The sequence below is a fragment of the Schistocerca nitens genome, chromosome 4 (genome assembly GCF_023898315.1).
Source record: "Schistocerca nitens isolate TAMUIC-IGC-003100 chromosome 4, iqSchNite1.1, whole genome shotgun sequence".
In the NCBI taxonomy this organism is placed as follows: Eukaryota; Metazoa; Arthropoda; class Insecta; order Orthoptera; family Acrididae; genus Schistocerca; species Schistocerca nitens.
In genome coordinates this window covers 433094267-433114470 of record NC_064617.1, presented here as the reverse complement: position 1 = coordinate 433114470, position 20204 = coordinate 433094267, and the positions used below count along the sequence as shown (strand labels likewise).

Genomic DNA, 20204 nt, shown 5'->3' with positions numbered 1-20204 from the left:
AAAAGGGCTACTTGCCAATGAGGGGTATAGGTCCCGTCAATTCTGTTGTGTGACCACTGTAGCTTTGAGTTTTTCTTATGACTCATATACACCAAGCAAATCCAAGATCGCATGGTGTCAGTGGTACAGTGACTCCGCAAGTGCAGTATGTTTTTTATTTAATAGTGTGCCAGCCTCTCGCGTAATTTTTTCCTGCTATTCCATAAGTTAATTAGGCCATGCCAGTTTGAGTGCAGCGTAAGAACTTCGTAACAGATTACGTTAACAGGACCAAGACATGCGGCTCGACTCCGAGTACAAAAAGATAAGACTCTGTCATAACTCGATCACTTCGCTTTCTGCAGCAGGCAGTTTGGTTTAGCATACAACGCAGGTGCGATTCAGTGTATCTTCCCCTGCCCATTTAAAGCGATGTGTGAGTTCTTCACTGCTGAATAGTCAGAGGTTTCTGGAAATGCAGCGCTTATTTTATGCACGAATAATATTCAATAGATCAGTGGAGAGGAGAAAGTACGTTGTATGGTGACGCCGAGCGGAGGACGTATGGTCCAACTTCACATTAAATATAATGTCCCTTCAGTATGGGTCAAAGGAGACTCGGCATATGTTTTGCCATAACAGAGACGGTAGTAGTAGAAACTGCGTTGTTAGTTGGAATTCTTACACTAGAAGCTTTATTTTGTTTAATGACCCATTCTTCATTTAAGATCACAGGACACTTATTCTTTATGTAATGTGAATTCGAGATGAGAAGTTTCATATCAGCGCACACTCCGCTGCAGAGTGAAAATCTCATTCTGCACATTTAACATCCTTTGTGGTTCGTCAACATGGAGAGTAGTTGACAGTTTATGGGTCCCTGTACAGTACAAAAGTTTTCGTTATCTAACTGTAAGTTCAGACCAGCTAACAGATACCGGCCAAGAATTAGATAAACGTCTTCTGATACCTAGTCAACAATGACGATTCGTGCTGTGTTTGAGTCTCGGTAGGACGGGAAAAATTTGTTGGCGTTGGCTGTACGTGAGGAGTTTGAACCCATGTCCAGAGCACAACTGTTCATCATGTTGAAACACGCGCAAAGCTAGCTGGTCATAGAAGTCCTAGATATTGAATGTCAGTTCGTGAAAGATAAAAGGGGTGAAAAGTGACTTCAGAATGGCAAAGAGACCCACTAACATAATGAGTACAGTGAAATTACTGGTTTCACGCTGTTGATGTTGAGGTTTCCATAGAGATCTCACCGTGTTGATCGCGGTTTTTCGAACTGGTTATTTCACTAAAAAAATGAAAACTCCCTCGCCAAGCGAACGACGAGTTGTCGAACTTTTAGAGGCCAAGATTACTTCGAATTTTCGTAGAATTTGGGAAGTTTAGATATTCTTGAAAAAAAGAAAAAAAAGAAAAAGAAAAGTAACACCTTCCGATAACGGATTACTGTAAAATTTACAAATTTATGTGACAGATGTACGGCTATTAACCATCTCAAATAGTAACAGTAGTGGTAACATTTTCAAAATGTCACTTAATGTCATAAATTTTAGATTACAAGCATTTTATCCTGTGTCATCTGTAACAGCGCGTTTCTGACGTTTGCAATATAGTGATATTAATATTTATATCTAGTGTTATTGTCATACAGAGCAGTGATTCCTAGGTGTCTCTTGTGATAGCCATTTCATACAGCCAAACGACAACACCGAAAACAGATTAGACCACTTTCAAGAAAGTTGCTGCATGCGAATCGGACCGAACCAGCACGTTTGCTAAACGAACGCAATAAACCGTTTTCGAATACTTTTGAACATGACAATACATGGGCATAATGTTCAAACAATAAACAAAAAATATAAAAAGCTTATATTTCTAGCTTATCGATGGGCAATTGGTATCACATTTCATGAATATTTTATATGAACTTTGTTCTAGTTGAATACGTATGCTGTACGTTCTTCGCACAACTCGCCTCTCTGCCAGAGTTGGCTACGTACGCATAAGACGTTACACTCTATTCAAAACATTAAATTTTAATGTCCCGTCGACGGCGACACCATTAGGGACGGAGCTCAGATTCGGATTGGGCGAGGAATTGGACGTAACACGCCCGTGCCCACTTCAAACGGACCATCCTGGCATTCGCTATAAGTGATTTTAGGGAAGTCGCGGAAAAATGTAATCTCAGTGATTGGACGGGAATTTGAACGGTTGTCCTCTCGAATACGAGTCCAGTGTGTTGACCACTCCGCCACCTGTCTGGGTCATCCTAATCGGAGGTAGCTGGTTCGAATCCTGGTCATAGAACAAATGTTGATCATTTATATTTGACCAGCCAGAGGTTAACTGATGACCAGAAGTTCTTGATCACGTGAATTTTCACAAATATCATGGAGTAAATCTTGAGACACTCTGCGTTATCTCATCGAATGAGGGCATGTTACTGCAGGACGACTCCTAGTTTCGTCATCTCCCTTCTCACATCATCTTACTACATGAACCGGACTCAGCCCTACGGGTACACCTATTATAGTCATCTGCAGTAAAAATCTGACATTGTCAGCTGTATTGGAAGCGATATCTGGATCTAATCACGGTTCTTCTTGTTATTACTGAAGTTAATCCGCCCAGATCGCATAGTAATGCACAATGATTAATAGTTGCAGCGAATAGTCGACGAAATGGACTGGCCATGCTAAACTTTTTTCGTTACAAATGAGTTGAAGATGGAGATTTAATTTCACTGAATCTAGTTATCACTATGTATTTTTGTGTGATCTGGGTGAATAAACTTCTGTAATAAGAAGGTCAACCGTGTTTAAAACTCATACAAATACCTGGATACAAGAATTTATAAGGATATGAAATAAATACATGCGGTCTCTCGTAGGTAAAATGGGTGGCGGACTTCGATTCATTGGTAGGATACTGCGAAAAAGCATTCGGGCTTAAAAAGAGAAGACGTATCCAATGACAGTCCATCAAAGGCATTCACTCTGAAGTTCGGGATATAATCTCGCTGGATTGAGCTTCCAACGAGGAGCGACGTCCGTCAGGACTGGCTGGAGAATGCCTCTGGTCAACGACGGCGAGACTGTCAGCACGCACTACGAGAGTGGTGCGTGGAGAGGGCTTTCAGTGGCGGGGGTGGGGGGGGGGGCGTCGGAGGAGGCGGGTCTGGAGTGTGTGTGGCTGCCGACGGCGGATCCGTGGCGTGTCATGGAAGGCACATGGATTGAGGGTCGCCATCGTGGAAGAAGATGGTTAGCGATTGCATTGGACAGGTATATCGTTTGTAGACTTTGGAAACTTCTGAGGCATTGTGACCACTCGAGCTGTGGGTTTCGGGTTTAGGACTCACAAAAAGAAGTAGTCATGTTGAAAAACACGGTAGAACTGTATTACGAACATGATCTGTTAGAAGTATGACGGGATATTGCGAAAGCCGTTGACCCAAGGGCTCTTAGAAGAGGTTTATTCAGCGGACTAGTCTGTTCCTTTATACAACCTTCAGTCTAATGGTACTTTGCGCTACCGCGACTGGACTTGTAACTTGCACTGTATCGCTAGAGGCACCTTGCAGATGCTGAGGCCAGACAGAAGTGGCATCAGTAATTTTGAAAACTGACCGATCTATGGAGTGGTTAACTGTAAATAATTATTTGTTTGCTTGCACATGTAAGTTGGTTCACTATGGAACAAATTACTGGCAACAGTAACTATTACGTTTTCTTTCTTTTCTTTTGAAACCTATCTTATTTGACTAATTTTCCTAAAATTATGATCTGCAAGTTTATAATTTTTTGGTAATTTTGTAAGGTTAAAATTTTTTGTGCTTTTCGGACAATTTGAACACACAAAGTGTTGACAGACATACATGAAGGCTTCACATGTGTATCTGTGAAAAATCGTCAAGGATCTGGAGTTTCATTATTTGTAGAATTTTTTGTACCCAAGGACTCAGATGGAACTTCGAACGTCATAAAAAAGAGCAGTACTTATAGTCACCGATTTGTTTAAACAGTGAGAGAGAGTCATGGAGTTGCTGAAAAATGTGAAATGGCAGAAATCTTAAAACAGACGTAAACTATTTTTAGTGAAGTATTAAGTGAGGATCTACTTTCACAGCAATAATAAGTACTGCTCCAGCAGGGACAGTCAAAATTAGACAGTTCAAACAACTTACGGCAATAGAGCTGGGCGACCTCTTCGACGACGACCGATATCTCGACTGCTGCACACTCCGTCGATTTCGGAACACGAGGCACTTGTGTCTCAAAAATTATGGGATGTGCGCATGTTGAAATATCGGCGGTTGTGGAAGCCCTCACCCGGTTGCATTCCCATAAGTCATGTGAAGATTTCATACGACGGTAGAAATTGAAGTTACACAAGATTACTCTAAACACAGGAAATGAGGCAGGCATTCTTGCAATGCAATATTCGCGAATGGAACTGGGAGGGCCCATAGTCAGTAGTGCTTACTTCCTTTCTTTCCTTTGTCTTTTCTCGTTTCTCTATGGGAGTGCATTGTCATCGGTTTTAGCATCCTTTTTGGTATTTAGTGGCCAGGTGCCCTTCCTGACACCACACCGAAAAAAGGACTTTGTGTACTCCACAAAGGGTGTTCGGGAATTCCAGTTAAAAACGTCTAGAACTTGCAGAGGGGAGCGAGCACATAGTACTTCGAATAGGAACCGATGTCCGAAAACGTATCGTTTCCGTTCAACGACAGTTTCATTTCAGATGTGTAACGCGTCCACGTCTGTTGAGGAAAAGAGAAAAATCTCAGAATTGCTCGTCCTGGTATGAAAAAGTATAGACAGGATGTCGTGTTCTACGTCAGACGGTCACCCGATCTCACTTAACCTCTGTCTTGCGTCAGTACTGTCCAGTACATACAGTATGCTATTTTTTTATTTTTAAATAATGTAAATATGTCATGTTTATGGCTAGCTCGGAGCACTATGGGACTTAACGTCTGAGGTCATCAGTCCCCCAGAACTTAGAACTACTTAAAGCTAACTAACCTAAGGACATCACACACATCCATGCCCGAGGCAGGATTCGAACCTGCGACCGTAGCGGTCACGCGGTTCCAAACTGAAGCGCTTAGAACCGCACGGCCACACCGGCCGGCTGTCATGTTTATGAGCTAATACAAATAAACGTGCTTGAGTGATAAAAGAATGTTTCGTTGTGTTTACTTTACAGCTGTTGCCTAATAATTGTAATGCTTCACGCCTAATTCAATTCCTCAAGCAGATGTGGATACGCTAAACACGTGAATTGAAACCGTCCGTTTCTAGACATGGGTTGCTACTGAAGATATTACGTACTCACTTCTCTCTTCAGGTCCGAAAAGGCTGTAACTGGAATGTGTGCGTCTAGTATAGATCTTATGTACAAGTGTGATAACGTTTCCTAAGTTGCGTAGTATTTACCTGGAGCAGTGCACCGGTATCAGACCGGTATTTATCTTATTGTATGTGGGAAACCGCCGGAAAACAATATCCAGGCTGGTAGGCTACCTCGACTTCGTCGTTAAGCCGCAGGACGGATTCTGTCAGGAGCCGGCTCGACTCCCTGCTTCCAGGAAGCGTACGCTTTAGCGCCCTCGGCTACCCGGACAGGTACCTAAAGAGTAGTACAATTGAAAGTCTCAAAATTTTAAACATGGCTGAAGCAGCAACTGTTGAAAATCTTCACGGTAAATGATAAACAGCCAAACATTTGCAGAGTAAAGATTTACTGAAATCCTTGACCACTGTTTCGGTATATCTAAATATACCTTCATCAGAAGCAAAAATACACTAAAATCACATCCTGCAGTGGAGATACATAAAACGCCATTGGCACGATTGTTTTACGTATCTCCACTGCAAGATGTGATTTTAGTGTATTTTTGCTTCTGATAAAGGGATATTTAGATATACCGAAACCGTGCTCAAGGATTTGAATAAATCTTTATCGTGCCATTGTTTCGCTCTTATCATTTACAGTGACAATTGAAAGTAAGTCCTACCAAACATTTCATTGTGGTATGCACAGTACAGATATACAGGGTGGTCCATTGATAGTGACCGGGCCGGCCGAAGTGGCCGTGCGGTTAAAGGCGCTGCAGTCTGGAACCGCAAGACCGCTACGGTCGCAGGTTCGAATCCTGCCTCGGGCATGGATGTTTGTGATGTCCTTAGGTTAGTTAGGTTTAGCTAGTTCTAAGTTCTAGGGGACTAATGACCTCAGCAGTTGAGTCCCATAGTGCTCAGAGCCATTTGAACCATTTGATAGTGACCGGGCCAAATATCTCACGAAATAAGAATCAAACGAAAAACCTACAAAGAACGAAACTCGTCTAGCTTGAAGGGGGAAATCAGATGGCGCTATGGTTGGCCCGCTAGATGGCGCTGCCATAGGTCAAACGGATATCAACTGCGTTTTTTTTTAAATAGGAACCACCATTTTTAATTACATATTCGTGTAGTACGTAAAGCAATATGAATGTTTTAGTAGGACCACTTTTTTCGCTTTGTGATAGATGGTGCTGTAATGGTCACAAACGTATAAGTACTTGGTATCACGTAACATTCCGCCAGTGCAGACGGTATTGCTTTGTGATACATTACCCGTGTTAAAATGGACCGTTTACCAATTGCGGAAAAGGACGATATAGTGTTGATGTATAGCTATTGTGATCAAAATGCCCAACGGGCGTGTGCTACGTATGCTGCTCGGTATCCTGGACGACATCATCCAAGTATCTGGACCGTTCGCCGGATAGTTACGATATTTAAGGTAACAGGAAGTGTTCAGCCACATGTGAAACGTCAGTCACGACCTGCAACAAATAATGATGCCCAAGTAGGTGTTTTAGCTGCTCTCGAGGCTAATCCGCACATCAGTAGCAGACAAATTGCGCGACAATCGGGAATCTCAAAAACGTCGGTGTTAAGAATGCTACATCAACATCGATTGCACCCGGACCATATTTCTATGCACCAGGAATTGCATGGTGCCAACTTTGAACGTCGTGTACACAAGAGAAATTACGGGACGATGACTGATTTTTTGCACGCTTTCTATTTAGCGAAGAAGCGTCATTCACCAACAGCGATAACGTTAACCGGCAAAATATGCACTATTGGGTAACGGGAAATCCACGATGGCTGCGAAAAGTGGAACATCAGCGACCTTGGCGGGGTAATGTATGGTGCGGCATTATGGGAGGAAGGATAATTGGCCCCCACTTTATCGATGACAATCTAAATGTGTAAGTAGGCTGTTTAGGTTTTTTTATTGGTAACGCCACCTCAGTATGAAAATCCCCGGCTGTGCCGTGTGCAGTCTGTGGCTGCTTTGCATTGTTGTAATACTCAACCATTGTAGTGTTAGGCAGCTGGCTGTGAACAGCGCGTAGCGTTGGGCAGTTGGAGGTGAGCCGCCAGCAGTGGTGGACGTGGGGAGAGAGATGGCGGAGTTTTGGAAGTTGTCATGAAATGCTCTATATATATATATATATATATATGATGATATAAAGGTAAATACATTCTTTGTTCTCTATTAATATCTTTCATTTGCTAACTATCCCTATCAGTAGTTAGTGCCTTCCATAGTTTGAATTTTTTATTTAGCTGGCAGTAGTGGCGCTCGCTGTATTGCAGTAGCTTGAGCAGCGAAGATTTTTGTGAGGTAAGTGATTTGCGAAAGGTATAGTTTAATGTTAGTCAGGGCCATTCTCTTGTAGATTATTGAAAGTCAGATTGCGTTGCGCTAACAAAATATTGTGTGTTGAAAGTCAGATTGCGTTGCGCTAAAAAAATATTGTGTGTCAGGTTAAGCACAGTCGTGTAAAATTTTTCTAAGGGGACGTTTCATATGTCGACCCTCAGCCTAGGATACCTCACTGGAATCTTCTGATTTTTTTTTCTTGTAGTTTGTGTAATTAGTGTAGATTTTGTTTATTGCTAGCGCGTAATTATAGAGAGAATTTCCTTTGTAGTTGCAGTTTTTCATTGTTGTATAGTAAAATAGTTGTGGCATGCATGTAGATTTGCACCAAGTATTTCGCAGCTGCAATTAACTAGATATTATTTTCAGTGTTATGTTAATGCGTTCTCTTATTTTTGCTCTTCAAATTGTGTTTTTCTGTGTTGTCATGTGAAATACTGTGACAATAATGGCGTGTGAAAAACGTAATACTAGGCTCCAAAGTAAACTGCGAAATGACAGTGAAAACGAAAGCAGTGTGTTAGCGCCACCGAGTAATGAATTAACTGATGTTCAAAGTAATAATTTGGTAATTGTGCATACGGAAATGGAGCGGGCGGCAAACAATGGTGTGGACAGCGAAACAATTAGAGAACAGGGAAGCATTATCGATCGATCGGTCGGCAATAGCTCGGCTCAGGAATCCGAAATGACACGAGACGATCTCACAAATACTGTAGATTCAGGTTTTGGATCCTCACCGTTTTCTCAAATAAGTCAAGACACATTTTCTGCTTGTCAAAATGTGAATGTTGCCGGTGCAAATGCACTGCCGAAAAGCGTAGAGGAACAGATTCCAGACACTAATACATTATTATTGCAATTAATGCAACAAATGGGACAAAATCTTCAAAAGTTAGACACAATTGAGCAAAATCAGAAACAAATGGAACAAAATCTTCAAAAGTTAGACTCCACGGTTGAACAAACACGTGAAGATTTAACTACTGAGTTACATCACATTGAATCGAAATGTCAAAAGGTCTGTAATGATGTAAAAACACAAATTTGTGAACATTTCCAACCTATTTTTTCGCGGCATGAAAATGCACTACAGAATCACGAAGCAGCCATAAAAGAACTGCAAACTACTGTTCATGAAAATCATGAGACCTTGCAAGCTAAATTTGACTCAGTTGCATCTACCGATTCGGTTACGCAACTTGCAAAAACCCAGGAAAACTTAAAAGACACAGCAGAAAAACACACTGAGGAAATAAGTACATTATCGGATAAAGTAGCCGAACTTTCAGATCAGTTCACTAACTTATCTACGAGGGTAGATGATGATCTGAATGACACAACACCTGTAGCCTTCACTGACACAGAAGAGTATGAACAAATTAGAAAATTCAAACAAAATCAAAATCAAATTAATACGCAACACCAAAGAGAAATCCGCGAAGTACAAGATCAGCTGACACAGGTAATACAAGAATTACGTATTTCAGAAGACACTCGCGCTCCAACACGGGAAGAGGGACTTAGAAATACAGAAAAGACGCAAAATAATAACACAGGGCATTTCGGAAGTTATGAAAGAAACTGGCAAGGTGCACCGAATTTTGAGATGAAACCGCCGACACGACCTAACAATGACCGATATGCTACTCGCCGACACAATGATTTTTACTATAAGCTGTTAAAAAGAAAAAAAAAAAAAAAAGAAAGGGGGCAGAATAACTTCAGACGCAACAGTTCGGCGCGCAGTTACGATTCCGGGAGAAATTCTCCACCACATGACCGACAAACAAGAAACTATGTAAACTACCGATATAACGACAGACCTGAATTTCATCAGAACTGGCGGGATTATAACAGAGCTGGGCCCTCTCGGCAAGGCGAATTTGTAGAAGTTCGGTCTCCGAATCCCATTAACGACGCGCGCCAACAAAGAGGCAGGCACTGACCCGCACAGCAGGCAGCCGCGTGCGCCAGCTGACTCAGGGAAAAATAACATAGCGCTAACCTTGAAAAAAAAAAATTCCAGTATTCTTTACCGACTTATACCGCATTCTGCACCACATTTCACATGTAAAACCGTTTATTGAAAGATAATCTGCTTTTTTTTTAATGCAACATTTTGGTTTATTTGAAAATACATTCTGAATTTAAAGTGCTTTCTGAGGGATACCAGATGACACAGAGGTTAGTTTATGTGACAGCTACACGACTATATCACGACGCTATTAATGAGTGACAATTTACAATGTTGCTTTTGCGGTGTATCTGTTTTATATCTGCACAGTTTTTCTGAATTCTTCTGTAAAGTAAAACATGTTTTAGTAGTAACTTTTGTGGTATAGCAACAATGAGACAGCCTTTTTCGTAGCACAACAATACGTTACAATACAGTACTTTCTTCATCACAACAATAAGCGTAATAACTAAGATATCTATACGCAAAGCATTTCACTTTTGTTTATCATGAGGTAAGTACATTGACATCTGCAGAACTTAGCTTTCGGAGGACGATAACTACGACACTTCCACAAAGGTTATGTTGCGACAAGACGCACAGTTTAGCGCTACAGTACACGCATTTGAGTGATTAATCTTATACTTAAAACACTTAATTACAAAGAAAGTTTTCCGTGATACATTTCATTCCATTGCTGTAATTTGTAACACCTGAGGGTATAATTACATTTATCCTCAGGGGGGTACACGCTTACTTTGTGTACCATGTGTGTGGCAACCACAAGGAACCCTAGCTAATATGGTATTTGCTTATACAACTTTACACATCGGTACCATATTTCTCCAACACATAAATTACACAGCTATCTGATCATGTAACTGAGAGATAAACATTTTTTTTACTACATCAGTGACAGATGTTTACGTAATTACACAGTTGGATAACTTCACACTTATGAAATTGTATTTTGTCAGTACTTTGTGAACTGTTCATATTTTTTCAGAACCATTGTGATACTATGAGAGCTTTGAATGATGTATTTGGTAAGGGAGCATGATTTTTAAAGTACGTTTGAGGTAAATGACACTACTGACATGAGCAGAGAATTTTTTTAGGTTTTGAAATTATTGGAGGAAGCTACGACGATTTTGAGATTTGACTGAGGTATTATGATGTTATTTTTACGACGACGATATGTTTTATGCTGTTGAGGTACGTTTATGAACAATAAGCTGATGCTATATGAGGAATTTGATTATGTGTCGACGATATATATATGTGTAATAAGGTAAGGAGTAATGAATAGTAATTTAGGGACTCTGATTTGTGATAAAGGTTGTTGGAAACCAAGAATCGTACTTTAAGAGTTATGAAATGTGTGTAAATGCGTGAATGTATCACAATGCCGACGAAAATTTTTTTGGACACTGCTATATCAATAAGATTTTGTTTCTACAGATTGGTAACGCAAATTCTCACCCTGTGAATTTTTGTAATATAAGACTGTCATTGTAGTGAAAACTGCTGTCGTAAATATTTCCGTACGAAAGTTAAGTGACCACCTGCACGTAATGCGTCGCGGGCACACAGCTGAGTCAGATGCCTGAAAAAAAAAAAAAAAAAAAAAAAGGGAGGCCATTACCCTTCCTTTGTAGAGAGCATCGCAAAAACGACAGGGTCGAACTTGAAAACGATGAGAAACATTTCACGGCTATTGTCGTGCTAATTGAGAGAAATGCCATATGGCTAGTGAATGACGTTTCACGCCTTGCTTTGCCCATTTTGTTTAATATCTAGTTTCTAGCTGCACTGTAGCATTGGTAAAAATAAAATTTTATAGATGTATTAATGTAAATATTTTCTGTCTACAGATCGAGTAAATAAAAAAAAACGAAGGAGCATAAAAAAAATATTTCACTTCACAGGAATTGCATACGGAATTTTCTTTTCAACTACTGGGTAATTTTTTTTGGTAGAATAACTTTTTGTGGTGCACCACTTTAATTACTTAGACATTAAGATGTGATTATACATTTCCCTTATCTGCATTGTTGTCTTTACTGTAATATTTTTCTGCTTGAGCGTTGTCATGTTTAGATATAATTTATTGCTTTTGCTTCTGCTGTTTGCCAGGCATAATGTTACTGAATTTGACTTTGTATTACGCTGTTAAGCCAGTTTTACTAATGATTATTTTATTGTTTGCTGCGCATTGCCTCATATTAGTTGTAATGTTGAATTGCTTGGTAATTTAGATTTACTGTAGCTTGCTTTGCCAGTTTGAAATTTTTGTCATTGATGTTGATTGTTTTATGTGATGCTGCATTGCCTCGTCCCTTGGTATATATATCTGAGCTCAGTAGATTTAAGTTAGCTTAAGAGGGGGTAGACTATATAAGAAACTAACTATGATGAATTGGAAGCAATGCATTGACAAGGTATATAAAAAAAAGATTTGGGCCTAAATGAGTATTGTACAATGAGCCATATTTATTTTGAAAGACTTATGGTTGGAATACAGAAAAGAGGTACAGATAGGACTTTTTGGGAATAATGATGAACACAGGGAGATCTCCAAGAACAAAAAAGGTTTTGTTCACACAATACTGCAGTACCAAAAGTTACACTGAAAACGAACCCTATCCATTCCTTTTGTGTCAGCCCTCTATGTGTTTGTGTTCCCTTGTGTATTTATGTTTTTCCTGTATTTATGTGTTTATCTGATAAGACTTATGTTGTGGAATTTTTCTAATACTAAGCTGCATTCACTATGATGAGGAATCTATCCTCAAATAGAATTGATATTAATAATATGTTATTTAACTTGTAAATATGCTTAGATATTATTTATTATGTTCTGTTCTAATGCTCATGTGTAAAGTTGATGTTTCAAAAGCTATTCTGATCTTTTATGTATGTACTCATGTCATAATTCCTGTAACATTGATGTATATGTTTATTTCTATTGTGTTGTAAAGCCTGTACTACAAATGTTATCTGTATTGTTATGTTCTTTAATGATGTATTTTGTACCTTTGTAATTGACTCTCATGTTATAATATTGTAATTGACACCAGTTCTTCAAATTAAGTATCATTTCACTGCACACGCTTCTGTTGATCATAGTATATGGACAATATGTGAGAAGTAGGAACTGATAGTGTTTGCACATGTGTTAATAATTCAGCAAGGGACTGGTTAACAGCATTGCTGGTTCTAAGGACAATTCCACAATCTTTGTGAGTGCACAAGTGGTGGTTTATGGACTTGCTATATTATCCGCAAGACTCTTCATTGGTGATTGTGCACCTGCACAGTCACAACAGATGGCTGCTGGCCATCTCTACAAGGACTGCAGTGGGTCTGCTCCTCTACCATTATCTCTACAAGGACTGCAGTGGGTCTGCACCTCTGGTGGCCCACCAATACCGTAATCTCTACCAGGACTACAATGGGTCTGCTCTGTGATGACCTACCCACCAATACTCTTCAAAACTTCGACTGACTCTGTTGTGGGTTTGCTCTGTTGTGGCCCATTACCTGTCTGCATGTCAAGAGTCAACACTGTCTTTCTGTTGGAAGGACAACACTACTTCTTCAAGACTGCATGGAAATCCACTACTTCCGTGTGCATTTTCTTTTACTGCTCAGACTTTGAGAAAAACACTGATATTTCACTGTGATGAACGATTAGGACTGTCTTTATGGACTGTGAGAAAATTTTAGCTTTTGACCAACATTGTATCAATAAGTGTGTGCATTTGATTTCTTTGTTATTGTAATTACGATTATGAAAAATTTTAACAAATATGTATTGGCCAGTGCCCAACAAAATTTGTAAAATTTTTTGTGGGGAGCATGGGGGCTATGTAAGTAGGCTGTTTAGGTTTTTTTATTGGTAACGCCACCTCAGTATGAAAATCCCCGGCTGTGCCGTGTGCAGTCTGTGGCTGCTTTGCATTGTTGTAATACTCAACCATTGTAGTGTTAGGCAGCTGGCTGTGAACAGCGCGTAGCGTTGGGCAGTTGGAGGTGAGCCGCCAGCAGTGGTGGATGTGGGGAGAGAGATGGCGGAGTTTTGGAAGTTGTCATGAAATGCTCTATATATATATATATATGATGATATAAAGGTAAATACATTCTTTGTTCTCTATTAATATCTTTCATTTGCTAACTATCCCTATCAGTAGTTAGTGCCTTCCATAGTTTGAATTTTTTATTTAGCTGGCAGTAGTGGCGCTCGCTGTATTGCAGTAGCTTGAGCAGCGAAGATTTTTGTGAGGTAAGTGATTTGCGAAAGGTATAGTTTAATGTTAGTCAGGGCCATTCTCTTGTAGATTATTGAAAGTCAGATTGCGTTGCGCTAACAAAATATTGTGTGTTGAAAGTCAGATTGCGTTGCGCTAAAAAAATATTGTGTGTCAGGTTAAGCACAGTCGTGTAAAATTTTTCTAAGGGGACGTTTCAAATGGTGCAATGTATGGTGATTTCCTACGTAATGTTCTACCGATGTTACTACAAGACGTTTCACTGCATGACAGAATGGCGATGTACTTACAACATGATGGATGTCCGGCACATAGCTCGCGTGCGGTTGAAGCGGTATTGAATAGCATATTTAATGACAGATGGATTGGTTGTCGAGGCACCATACCATGGCCCACACGTTCACCGGATCTGACGTCACCGGATTTCTTTCTGTGGGGAAAGTTGAAGGATATTTGCTATCGTGATCCACCGACAACACCTGACAACATGTGTCAGCGCATTGTCATTGCATGTGCGAACATTACGGAAGGCGAACTACTCGCTGTTGAGAGGAATGTCGTTACACGTATTGCCAAATGCATTGAGGCTGACGGACATCATTTTGAGCATTTATTGCATTAATGTGGTATTTACAGGTAATCGCTCTGTAACAGCATGCATTCTCAGAAATGATAAGTACACAAAGGTACATGTATCACATTGGAACAACCGAAATAAAATGTTCAAACGTATCTACGTTCTGTATTTTAATTGAGAAAACCTACCGGTTAACAATTCTGAGCCATATGTTTGTGACTATTACAGCGCCATCTATAACAAAGGGAAAAAAGTGGTCCAGCAAAAACATTCTTATTTCCTTACGTACTACACGAATATGTAATAAAAAATGGGGGTTCCTATTTTTAAAAACGCAGTTGATATCCTTTTCGCCTATGGCACCGCCATCTAATCGGCCAACCATAGCGCCATCTGGTTTCCCCATTCAAGCTAGACAAGTTTCGTTCTTTGTAGTTTTTCCGTTTGACGCTTATTTCGTGAGATATTTGGCCTGGTCACGATCAATTGACCACCCTGTAGATTCCGATACAATGAAGACTCAATACTCACACATCGGGAAGAAAGGGACGCGCGCGGGAAAAGATATTCCTTTCCGATTAGGCTGTTGAACCTAGCTACTGGTGCACTGGTGCCCCCCCCCCCCACCCGGGGTAACAGCCTCGCAAGATGCCTTCTTTCTTTGCAAATTTACTTAATAAAACCCTTATAATAACAATGCTTCTGAAGCGGAACGAACAGTGTGATAGAAACATGAATTATTCAACAGTCAACAAAATGTATACGCAGACCAGATTTCTACGTCCCCTTTCGGGTCGAAAGAGCAAAGTTACGCTACCGAGCTGCTGACGCGTAGCTCATGTAGATGTGGAATACTAAAATAAATTCTCAAATTATCTGGTTGGCAACTGATATAAAGTCAGCTTTCTCGATGTGTGAAATCTTCCACTCGTTTTATGTTACAGAAGTAATTCGAGAGACCAGACTTGCATATAACGAACACAGTGGAGAACTACTGTGGTTGAAGGAGAGGTACCAGGACGCTCTGCATTGCTGTACGGACCGCCAGAAGAGATGAGCGTGTGGACCGCCTGCTGGCAGGGCCTCGGTCTGGTGGTGGGAGCTCTGCTGGCCGTCTTCAGCTGGCTCTGGATCACTCGGCCTCGCACCAACGCGCCCGGGCCCACTCCGCTGCCGCTGTTGGGAAACCTCCCGCATTTCTGGCGAAAGCTGCCCATTGTCGTGAACGAGTTCAGGAAGATGCAACGTCAATATGGCGACGTCTTCAGGTATTTAAGCTCTTAAACGTCAGACTGCTACCGCGTAGTACCTTGCCGGTGCTATAGAATCATCTAACTTAACTCCGAATGCACTACAGAAACGAAAGTAATATCGGATGTGCCCCCGAGGAAGAGCAATAGGGTATGTAACGTTTTCAGTATACAGGAGTTGACCAAACATATGGAAACACCGCGAAAAATACCTGCTACAACATAAGTCCAGGTTGTGTAAATTGGAAGACTGCAAGAAAGAAAAGGGAAGGAAAGGAATTTGTGATAACAGCTGCATCGGGAATTTATGCAGAATCGGCGCGGCGAGTGAAAATGTGTGTCGGAGCGGAACTCGAACTCGGGATCTCTTGATTACCACGCAGATGAGTTAACCACTCTGCCATCCACACATGGTGTTTATCACAAACACACATTCTCACATAGTGCCACCTATTCGCAGTTCCCTTCCATGTTCTCTAATTTTAGGTTCCCTCATGACGACGAACGATGTTATGCATTGCACCATGCCGAAAGAGAGGACACAGGCCATTAATATAAATGATTCATCTCCAGGGACAATGAATCCACAATCTTAAATGCTGATGAACAATATCGTTCGACCTCCTGGGGCAATCTACACTACTGGCCATTAAAATTGCTACACCAAGAAGAAATCCAGATGATAAACGGGTATTCATTGGACAAATACACTCCTGGAAATTGAAATAAGAACACCGTGAATTCATTGTCCCAGGAAGGGGAAACTTTATTGACACATTCCTGGGGTCAGATACATCACATGATCACACTGACAGAACCACAGGCACATAGACACAGGCAACAGAGCATGCACAATGTCGGCACTAGTACAGTGTATATCCACCTTTCGCAGCAATGCAGGCTGCTATTCTCCCATGGAGACGATCGTAGAGATGCTGGATGTAGTCCTGTGGAACGGCTTGCCATGCCATTTCCACCTGGCGTCTCAGTTGGACCAGCGTTCGTGCTGGACGTGCAGACCGCGTGAGACGACGCTTCATCCAGTCCCAAACATGCTCAATGGGGGACAGATCCGGAGATCTTGCTGGCCACGGTAGTTGACTTACACCTTCTAGAGCACGTTGGGTGGCACGGGATACATGCGGACGTTCATTGTCCTGTTGGAACAGCAAGTTCCCTTGCCGGTCTAGGAATGGTAGAACGATGGGTTCGATGACGGTTTGGATGTACCGTGCACTATTCAGTGCCCCCTCGACGATCACCAGTGGTGTACGGCCAGTGTAGGAGATCGCTCCCCACACCATGATGCCGGGTGTTGGCCCTGTGTGCCTCGGTCGTATGCAGTCCTGATTGTCGCGCTCACCTGCACGGCGCCAAACACGCATACGACCATCATTGGCACCAAGGCAGAAGCGACTCTCATCGCTGAAGACGATACGTCTCCATTCGTCCCTCCATTCACGCCTGTCGCGACACCACTGGAGGCGGGCTGCACGATGTTGGGGCGTGAGCGGAAGACGGCCTAACGGTGTGCGGGACCGTAGCCCAGCTTCATGGAGACGGTTGCGAATGGTCCTCGCCGATACCCCAGGAGCAACAGTGTCTCTAATTTGCTGGGAAGTGGCGGTGCGGTCCCCTACGGCACTGCGTAGGATCCTACGGTCTTGGCGTGCATCCGTGCGTCGCTGCGGTCCGGTCCCAGGTCGACGGGCACGTGCACCTTCCGCCGACCACTGGCGACAACATCGATGTACTGTGGAGGCCTCACGCCCCACGTGTTGAGCAATTCGGCGGTACGTCCACCCGGCCTCCCGCATGCCCACTATACGCCCTCGCTCAAAGTCCGTCAACTGCACATACGGTTCACGTCCACGCTGTCGCGGCATGCTACCAGTGTTAAAGACTGCGATGGAGCTCCGTATGCCACAGCAAACTGGCTGACACTGACGGCGGTGGTGCACAAATGCTGCGCAGCTAGCACCATTCGACGGCCAACACCGCGGTTCCTGGTGTGTCCGGTGTGCCGTGCGTGTGATCATTGCTTGTACAGCCCTCTCGCAGTGTCCGGAGCAAGTATGGTGGGTCTGACACACCGGTGTCAATGTGTTCTTTTTTCCATTTCCAGGAGTGTATATTATACTATAACTGACATGTGATTACATTTTGGCGCAATTTGGGTGCACAGATCCTGAAAAATCAGTACCCAGAACCACCACCTCTGGCCGTAATAACGGCCTTGATACGCCTAGGCATTGAGTCAAACATAGCTTGGATAACGTGTACAGGTACAGCTGCCCATGTACTTTCAACACAATACCACAGTTCATCAAGAGTAATGACTGGCGTATTGTGAGGAGCCAGTTGCTCGGCCACCATTGACCAGACGTTTTCAATTGGTGAGAGATCTGGAGAATGTGCAGGGCAGGGCAGCAGTCATTTTCTGTATCCAGAAAGGCCCGTACAGGACCTGCAACATGCGGTCGTGTATTATCCTGCAGAAATGTATGGTTGCGCAAGGATCGAATGAAGGGTGGAGCCACGGGTCGTAACACATCAGAAATGTAACGTCCACTGTTCAAAGTGCCTTGAATGCGAACAAGAGGTGACCGAGACGTGTAACCAATGCCATCCTATACCATCACGCCAGGTGATACGCCCGTATGGCGATGACGAATTCACGCTTCCATTGTGCGCTCACCACGATGTCGCCAAACACGGATGCGACCATCATGATGCTGTAAACAGAACCTGGATTCATCCGAAAAAATGACGTTTTGTCATTCGTGCACTCAGGTTTGTCGTTGAGTACACCATCGCAGGCGCTCTTGTCTGTGATGCAGCGTCGAGGGTAGTCATGATCTCAGAGCTGATAGTCCATGCTGCTGCAAACGTCGTCGAACTGTTCGTGAAGATGGTTGTTGTCTTGCAAACGTCCCCATCTGTTGACTTAGGGATCGAGACGTGGCTGCACGATCCGTTACAGCCATGCGGATATGATGCCTGTCATATCGACTGCTAGGGATACGAGGCCGTTGGGATCCAGCACGGCGTTCCGTATTGCCCTCCTGAACCCACCGATTCCATATTCTGCTAACAATCATTGGATATCGACCAACGCGGGCAGCAATGTCGCGATACGATAAACCGCAATCACGAAAGGCTACAATCCGACCATCATCAAAGTCGGAAACGTGATGGTACGCATTTCTCCTCCTTACTCGAGGCATCACAACAACGTTTCATCACGCAACTCCGGTCAAGCGCCGTTTGTGTATCAGAAATCGGTTGGAAACTTTCCTCATGTCATCACGTTGTAGGTGTCGCCAGCGGCGCCAACCTTGTGTGAATGTTCTGAAAAGCTAATCATTTGCATATCACAGCATCTTCTTCCTGTCCGTTAAATTTCGCGTCTGTAGCACGTCATATTCTTGGTGTAGCAATTTTAATGGCAAGTAGTGTAAAATCAGCAAGTGTGGAGGATATAGATGCGCACTGAAGATAGGTGGCGCTAGGTGGCAATGTGGTTGGACGGGGAGTGAGCCGAGATGGTCCACTTTGCGACAAACACTGAGTTAGAATGGCGCAGTGGTTAGTGCAACAACCAAGTAAGCAGGTGATCCCGGATTCGAGCCCCAGTCCGATACACATTCTCACTCGCCACCGCCAACTGCATATCCTCAATTCCTTCCTTTTCTCCCCCTTCAGTTTGCATAATATATATCACAGCAGCGGATTCCACTTGGTGTCTCTTCGGACACATCCGTGCCGACGCAGAGCAATACGGCGCTGCGGTTAGCACACTGGACTCGCATTAGGGAGGTCGATGGTGCAAACTCGGGTCCGGCTATCCTGGTTTACGTTTGCCGCGATTTCCCTAATCTGATCAGTTATGTCGGCGTGGTTCCTTTGAAAGGACATGGCCGATTTCCTTCCCATTCTTCCCTAACCCGCACTTGCGCTCCGTCTATAATGACCTCGTTGTTGACGTGCCGTTAATCTCCTGCCCCTCCACTGAAGGAACAGACACCTCCCACTCATATACTAAATCCAGGTGCTAGAGAAGCATGCAAGTTTTACCATTGTATTTGACAACGAACGTGACCTGTGCAATGTCCTCATTACCTTGCTAGTGTCAGTTGTCGTCAGAGCAGTTTTCTGTGTATTCGTGAATGCATCACGCCGGAGTTAAGTGAAGCTGAGCGTGGGAAAGTTTCTGGTGTTCAGACGGTGGGTGCTTCCGTAACCAACGTAGCCAAACTGTGTTGCAGGGTGTCAAAAATATCGTATCGAAGTTTTATACCATATACAGGGCAGGCAGAAAAACATCATCCGCTAAAGTCATAACGCGTACGAAAGTGTGTGTTGAGTGATCGTGACAGACGATCAATGAATGGGACTGTGACGAGAAATGAGAGGACGGCAGCTGC

The 20204-nt window shown here is 42.8% G+C and overlaps 1 protein-coding gene across 1 annotated transcript in view; it reads left to right on the top strand.

The window, feature by feature from the left end:
- Positions 1-20204, top strand: part of LOC126253121 (cytochrome P450 4C1-like) — a 139300-nt gene that overhangs the window by 48604 nt on the left and 70492 nt on the right. The window contains exon 2 of the mRNA XM_049954246.1: positions 15472-15795. Within this exon, the coding sequence (XP_049810203.1) occupies positions 15581-15795 (215 nt within the window). The 5' untranslated portion in view covers positions 15472-15580. The remainder of the gene's footprint in view (positions 1-15471; positions 15796-20204) is intronic.